Source organism: Martes martes (assembly GCF_963455335.1).
Source record: "Martes martes genome assembly, chromosome: 9".
Lineage (NCBI taxonomy): Eukaryota > Metazoa > Chordata > Mammalia > Carnivora > Mustelidae > Martes > Martes martes.
In genome coordinates, this window is record NC_137896.1 from 47,000,453 (window position 1) to 47,008,617 (window position 8,165).

General features: G+C 50.8%; 1 protein-coding gene across 1 annotated transcript; it reads right to left on the reverse strand.

The window, feature by feature from the left end:
- Positions 1–3,102: 3,102 nt before the first annotated feature.
- LOC308349834 (cystatin-9-like) lies at positions 3,103–6,796 on the reverse strand. Its single transcript, XM_080814702.1, has 3 exons — positions 6,492–6,796; positions 4,494–4,613; positions 3,103–3,595 (listed from the first exon to the last, which is right to left on the reverse strand). The coding sequence occupies exons 1-3, from the start codon at positions 6,729–6,731 to the stop codon at positions 3,491–3,493; spliced, it is 465 nt and encodes a 154-aa protein (XP_080670828.1). The 5' UTR covers positions 6,732–6,796; the 3' UTR covers positions 3,103–3,490.
- Positions 6,797–8,165: the final 1,369 nt, after the last annotated feature.

Genomic DNA, 8,165 nt, shown 5'->3' on the forward strand with positions numbered 1-8,165 from the left:
CCATTGTATATATGAGTAGATTTTTCTGAAGACCTTCCCACCACCCTCCTGTCTGCTCCCACACTGGTCTGTCCTCGGTGGTGCCTCAGTCTGTGGAAAGTAGCCTAAAGGGAGCTCTTTACCCATGTGGTCCCCACATGTTTTCCACAGTCCACCTCACCTATTCCATTCAGTGCATTTCTGGCAAGTTCCCAGGAGAAGGTACTCTGTATATTCAGCCCAGTAGGGGGTAATGTGCACAGGCCCACTGTGGACTCACTTCACCTCCTGGGGCTGAGGGACCAGAGCCCTCATGGAAGGCATCAAGGCAGGCATCAAATCATGGCTCCTGGCAGGGACTCACTAAATCCTGCCTCAGACGACACTTGTGGGGCTTTGTTAATGGTTCTGGCCCACATCCAGAGACTCTGGCCCCAAGGCCTGACAGGGAGTCCATGCTCCAGGTGATCCAACTTTGTAACAGATGTAGATCATATGCTGTGGGGATACTTTTCCTCTCTTACCCTGTCCACCTCTACCTGGCTCGAGGGGTCATGCACCCTTCTCCTTTCAGAGTAGGTTTGTTGAATAAGCATAAGCTGCCTTGGGGTCAGGGAAGGGAAGAACTTTGAGTATCCAGGAAAGGGGACCCAGGCCACAGCTGTGGAGTGAACTTGAGAAGGCACTGGGAATGGGCTGCCTGGAGCCATCCTGCCTCAGTGAGCAGGGCTGGCGGGTAGAGCCAGATGTCTGTGGCCTTCAAGGTTCAGGTCGAAGGATGAGTATGGCCATGGCAGAAGCCCTGTTCAGGCTCACAATATTCTTTGAGCATGAGCACACCCTCTCTCCCTAGGAATCAGGCCAGAGGGAGAGAACACAGGTGGAATTCACCCATGGAAGATGAGGACAGGGTCAGGTTTAGAGGGGCCCAGGCCCCCATGCTCTGGCTGACCCTCTCTGCCCTAGGCAGTGGGTGACAAAGGCCATTTCCTGGTGTGAGGCCACTGAGAACCCTGGGGGCCATATAGCACTGGCCAACTGGGAGGGATTCCCCTTGGTCTCCAGGGAGCCCCAGGGAGCCGGCTGGGGGCCCTGGCCTGGAATTGAGGGAGCCATCCCAGCTCTGCCAAAAGCCAGTCTTGCAGCCCTGGCCCTGCCCTTAGCCATCCACATTCCAGCTGCTCACACGCCACACAGGGATGACGACCCCCATGCTTTCTCCAAAGGCAGCCATTTGGGATAATACTCACGGTTGTGGAGTAGAAGCGCTGTGTTTCCTGGAATATTCCCCCTAGTTTGGAGTCACTCTGACTACTTGCTTCTTTCCTTATCTCTGCTCAGGTCCATGTGTGCCTTGCACATTGGTCCATAGTGTCTGACCCTCGGTCCCAGGCTTGGGGACAAGAGTTGAAGTGGGCCATAGAGCTGCCACTGAGATGACAGTAAAGTGCAGATTCCAGGAGTTGTTTTCATCACTGTGATTATCAGTGACCCTGAATGTGGGTCTGGGGAGGACAGAGTGATGGAGAGGGTGGGCATACAGGCCTTGTCCAAGGGTGAACTGCAACCCCAGCTGCAGGTCCAGTTCCTGGTACTGAAGGATTCTCTCCATCTCCCATTCAGCCCACCCACCTAGGGCACCTCTAATGCTCGCTCCTCACCAACACCTGATGCCCACTGGTGCCACATGGGTGTGGTCCCCAATGCTCTTCCTGAACCCGTTACCATCTCAGAGCCACGTGGGCATGGAGGGTCCAAGGCATATCTCTCTCCCATGTGAGACAAGGAGATAAACTCCTCCACCACCTCAAGTGTAGACATCTATAGCCCCCTGGAAAGTCCTGTATTGTGAGCCAACTCCTTCCCACACATCATTAGTCAGAGGACAACTGCAAGAACATTCATGGCAGTGGTGATGTGGTACATGGTTGTTTCGAGTTACGCAGCCTCTAGAGCTGTACAGATGCAGTGAAGTGATGCTAAGAGGAATGCTCCATCAAGGAGCTCCAGTACTCATGAATCTGCATCCCAATAACACCACAGGGTTGGACCATCACCACCACAGCTGGTACTATTACAGGCAAAGGGGAATCAGCACATGAAGTTGGAAGATTCTATCACCTGTCTCAGAGCTGATACCAAGAAGGTTAAACATTATAAAGGAAACAGCAGAGTTGAAATATAAGTGAATCTACTTCCACAGTGTCTGTAAACCCCTCTATATATATAACGTTGAGTTTTGAAATAACTATCTGATAATCATGAAAAAAAGGATTAATTTTAATGGTATTTTCAGCCCAGGATTAAATTACACATGATGGGACTCTGAGTCCATCAGCTTCACGGACACTGGAGGGGCCTCTTCTTTGGTTGGGGTGAAGGTGGTGGCAGCCATGTCCTGGGGACCAAACACATCACCTGCCTGTGTGTGTAAACACAGTCTCACCGGAAGACAACACTGCAATATGTATTCATATTGTCTATTCATATTCAAAGCAACATTGAGGAGATGAGATCAAGACTGATGGCCCACAACGGCCAACACAGTTGAACCCTTTTTGAGAAATTGTCTGCCGAATCTGCACCCAGGAGATTAAGGCAGAGTCTCATAGCATTTGGTAGAGCAGTGTCACTCAAAATTTAATGGTCTGTGGGTCTCCTGGGATTCATGAAAATGCATCCTCCTGGTCCAAAGGTGAGGAGGCCTTGATGGAACATTTCTGAGGGTCCAGGACTTGCTGCTGTTGCTGGTGGTGGCTGGACCACTCTGTGTGTGGAAGCTACAGATGTTCCCACATCCTCACAGCTATTGGAACAGGCAATGGGTTTGAGCAAGCCCCCAAGATGGGGGCCTCATGTGTCCTGAGGGCCTGAGTGCCTGTCTAGGTCCATCCTGCACTTTGGGTTTTCTGCTGGGTTGTGGTCATTGAGCCTCTAGGGAGCAGGTCATTCCTCCTGAGTCCCAAGGCAGCAGCTCAGAGGCACCTGTACTTCCAGGTTGTGCAACGTGGGGATGACTCTTCCCAGAGGGAAGAGGACCCTGGGCCCACTCTACTGTCCTGTTAGGATGAGCCCTTCACGTGCCCAACCCCTCTGTCTGGAACCATGCCACACAAGTTTATTGAAATGCTAATGTTTAATGATCTTTTTTACATGAAGAAAAGGAGCAGGAGGAATTTTCACAATGCCCAGATGAGACATCAAATATTTGCAAATAAAGAGAACATACCTTGGAGCTGCTCGGCCACTGAAGGGATACCTACAGGACATCACTGGTGTTCAGAAGAACAGCCAGAGCCAGGTGTGTTGATATCTCATCAATGGGTGTCATCCAAGCAGTTCTTTTTTATAGTTTTTTAGTATTATTATTATTTTTGACACAGAGAGAGCACAGGGAGGGGGAACAGCAGGCAGAAATGGAGGGAGAAGCAGACTCCCTGCTGATCAGGGAGCCCAACATGGGGCTTGATCTCAGGACCCTGGGATCATGACCAGAGACTGAGGCAGATGCTTAGCCAACTGAGCCATGCAGGTGCCCCTCCAAGCAGGTCTTGTTCCAGAGTTCAAACTCTGTTTTCCAGGGCTCAGTGCTGATGATGAAGAAGCAGGTGATGATCTGAGGGTAAGCACAAGGATGCAAGGTGGGTAGAGAATGATTGGAAGCAGTGACTCCCGCTTTAAACACAGCACACATCCCAAACACCCATACTGGGGTGAGCAGCTGGGAATGCAGGCTGTGGTCTTCAGCCACAGTCCCACCTAAGCCCTGTTTGTTTTGAACTCAGGACTTTGTCCTGACCTCAAGGGTCCCTGTACCATTTTCTCATCCTTAGGCCTGTGGTCTCCATGAAAGCACTCAGGTTGAACCCGTGTGACCCATGGGCCTAGCATAGCATTGTGGTAGTTTCTCCCAGGCGTGCTCTTTAAAGGACCCCTCCCCCTAGGGGGCTTGATCCCAGAGCTGGGTTTCACCTTGACCATTCTCCCTGGAGCATCAGCTCATAGTCCATGGAATCTTGTCAGGGCCTGAGAAGGAGGGCCGTGGTCCCCTCCTCAATTTCCACCCCATGGGCTCTTTTCTCAGGGGAACCTGAGAAAACCAGTCTGGCAAAGGCCATGTTGCCTATCTCAATACTCTCCACCTGAATTCTGTAGGTAAAGCACATCAATAAAGACAAGAGAAGGGACATCCTATGGATTTCCCAGGAGACATGGACCCTTTTGGCCAGGAGAAATCTGTCATCACTGTGGCTCAAGGGCTTAGCAAATGAAATGGGTGAGTGGGCAAAAGTGGTTCCCAGATTGGCCAGGGGGGCTACAAGGAGACCCCAAGGATGGGCTGTCCAGCTGGGCTCCTACTGGGCTCCTACTGCAACACCAGTGGTAGGGATAGTAGGGCCTGCAGTTCTATTTTCTATGTCCCTAAGAATGGCTCTGTCATCTGCCCTACTCTCCCCTCTGCCCCAAGCTACATCCTCAGTTGTGTGACCCGAAGGACCTACTGCACATCTTACATTGTTCTGCCCTGAACTTTCTTGAAAGGGACAGTTGTCAATGTCGTCGTCAAATTTTTCACATTTTGTTCTTCTAAGCTGCAGCTCCATGGAGAACGCCATTGTGTTCTTCTCCAATGACTGCAATAGACATTGACATTAATGTAAGAATCTGCCTCCTGGTTCCCTTGCGCAGCTGCCAGTGTAGAGCTATGTAATGTGGGGATAGCCCCAAACACTGCCTCTGGACCTGGGTCAGCTTGCTGGGGGTAAAGCCAAGCATGGGGAATTCAATTAAAGGGAACTGAGTTTTCTGTGAAACCCAGGGTAGATGCAGGCCTGGTCACACACCGTTCATACATCACACCTTATGGCCCCATGTCCACAAATGCTCCAGGGAGAGCGAGCCTGACTTCCAGCACGTTTCTGAAGCTACAACACTCCCAGGGGTCAGGTGCTGAATGCCTGGGAGGGTGTTGGCTCTGCAAGAGTCTGCTGAGTAATTTCAGCTCCAGAGTGGGAGACTCTTCTAACAGCCCCATCGTCCCAACTTTCCCTTGCCTGACAATAGGATATTTGCCTGCAGTGCAGCGAACACTCACGTGAGCCCATGAGTGCCCGCTTTTGCACACAACCCTCACCTCCCCCCAACTATGGCTTCCAGATATCTCTTGTCCTGTTACAAAGAAAAGCTGGAATTTTCTGTATTCCTTCTGCACTCTTCTCCCACCAATTCATTCAATTCCATATCTCCCACTCCACTCTCCATTACTCCCCACACCCTAACTCAGTGTGAGTGTAGATCTAGGGAGCCCAGAACAGATCTGTGAGTACAGATCTAGGAAGCCCAGAGCAGAGGTTCAGACTGAGAGCTCAGGCAGCAGAACCAGATGGGACCTGGCCCAGCAGTGTTCACAGCTGGAGTTCTGTGCAGGATGGAGTTCCCACCTACCTTTCCTCAGGCTCTCAGGGCAGAGGTCCAGAGGGACAGAGGAATGCCCTGGGCCCCCAGCACCTGTGTACATGCACACACACAGTCACAGAGACACAGACATACTCCTACTTTTACACTCAGTGACACACAGTCATACAGGGACATACACACACACACTTAGAACTTCTGATACCCACACTTTTATACAGACAAGTCCAGAGGGAGAGAGGAATGCCTGGGGTCCTAACATGTGTGCAGGCACACACACACATGCTTGCACACATACTACACACACTCAGTGACATACTCATGCTACTCTCACCCACACCTACACACACAGATACACAAAGGTATACACACTCATTCAAAAACTCATACTTACCCATATACACTCTCAATAAAACACTCACACCCACACCTACACCTGACACACATATACACACATGACCACACATGCTCCTGATGCAGCCCCCAGGCAAACAGCTGTCCTGGCTGAATTCTGCAGACAATCCACTACAAGGACAATGCTCTAGGATTGAGAACCATGGTCTGGGAAGAGTGTAGAATAGCATCACTCCTCATAGGTGGAGACCACAGGGAAGAGCCCAGAGAAGAGGCCTTGAAGTCACAGGGGCTGCTCTGGATGCGGAGAATCCTTATTGTCCTGATCCTCAGAGCCATCTCCCTCCCTCTCTCTCAGCACCTGTCTCTGTTTCTGTTTGCATTTGTTCTGCTAGAATATTTCCTCAACCCATCTCCTTTGACATTTTCTCAATCTATCTCCTCCTCCTCCTCCTTTCTGTCTTTTCTTTTCCTCATTGAGGATCTTAATTACCTCATAGTCTGTATTTTGGTCATTAATAAGTAATTTCATAAAATGATGAAAATTAGAACATCTTACATGCAGTAGATATGAATGTGGGTATTTAAATTTTTAAATTCTTTCATAAAACTGAAACTAACTGCACAGTTTGCATTTTTGCTCTATTTTACGGACTGCAGAACAAGATAACTAGATAGGACTCCTGCTCCTGACCTTGACTTCATAACACAAGCAGATCATCAGGTTAGGGCGTGGTACCTACCAGCTCCCTCCTGGAATTCAGGATGCGCACCAGCCTGTAGGCCCTCGTGTCATTGCTTTGCAAGTTGAATATATGTAAGGCATACTCCACTGTACCAAGGAAGTAGCTTCTCATGGCATTTTGGTGTTTATTCTCTGCTTCCTCTTCAGATCTTGACCCAGGAGTCACCAGGAGCTGGGAACCTAGTAGTACCAGGAGCATGGCCTGGGGCAGAGCCCACCTGAACAGCAAGTGCAACATGGCTGCAGGAATCTGGAGACCCACTGCCTTTTGTCTTGTAGCTCAAGCTTCCTCCAAGCCTCTCTGGGCATTGGTCCAGTACATTAGCTTCAGAACAATTCCTCCCTCTGGATATCCTCTCTGCTATTACACACTGTCCCTTCCCACATGTGACCTACCTCCCATTCCAAGTGGCATAATTGCTTCCTGTCCAGACAAGCCCAGGCAGGGTGGGTTGGAAAGAACCAGCAATGGGAGGGAGGGGTCCCCTGTAGCCAAGCCCCAGCCAGAATATCACTTTCAGCTCCTCAGTGGGGAGAGACTTCATTTGGATGCCCCAGAATCCAAGGCTGAAACCAGGACACAAGAACAAGAGGTGGAAGTAGAAGGTGACCCCAGGGCAGAGCAGTAGGGTGAGGACCATGGAGATAAGGACAGAGCCAAAAAGGATGAGTGACTGAGAGCCGCGTTGGGGGGAGACAGAGGTAAGCTACACAGAGAAAACTGGTATCTTTGGAAGGAAGGAGCACTGAGGTCTTGATGAGTCCAAGAGTCTCTGTCCCTCTCAGCTCCCCAGTCCCCCTTGAGTAGTGGAGCAGAGAAGGCTCACTGGCCCTTGGGATGATGCCAGGAAAGGGAAATTCAGGGTCTTGGAACCAGGAGCTTCCAGCTGAGCTCACTGCATTCTCCTTTTGCACTCCTCAGTCCCTGGATGTGCTGCCCCATGCTCAGTCTGGGGCCTGAGAGGATGATGTCAGGCACAAGCTCTCCAAAGGTGTTGCAGCAAGGTTGACCCTTGACACACAGTGGGTCGATAGATCCCTTTGTAGGAATTTGCTCTAGAAGAGAGTGGGTGGTGGGGGCGCCTGGGTGGCTCAGTGGGTTAAGCCACTGCCTTCAGCTCAGGTCATGATCTCGGGGTCCTGGGATCGAGTCCCGCATCGGGCTCTCTGCTCAGCAGGGAGCCTGCTTCCCTCTCACTCTCTCTGCCTGCCTCTTTGCCTACTTGTGATCTCTGTCAAATAAATAAATAAAATCTTAAAAAAAAAAAAAAAAAGAGAGTGGGTGGAATGAGGGAGAAGCAGACACAGAGCAAAGCCAGTGAGCTCCCAGGGATGGCTGAGCTGTGACCATTGGATGAGCATCAGTGCCCTCTCGTGGTGAAGGTTCTCAAGGCTCAGTGGACACAATTTCCTGTGTGCAGAGTCTGGGTTCTAGAGAGGGACCCTCACAACATCCATCTATAGCAGCAGATGGGGCTCTGGAAGGACTAAGGAGCACATCTTTCCAAACAAGGCTTCAGCTCTGTGCCTGTGAAACGCTTCAGTATTTGTATGTCCCTACTTGTGAACACAGGGGGACCAGAATGCCCTGAAAGGCCTGTGGACACCCAGAGCCCTGGGCCTTCCCCCAGCCAGGACTCTGACCCAGTCAGTCTGGCAGGCCTGGCAAGTT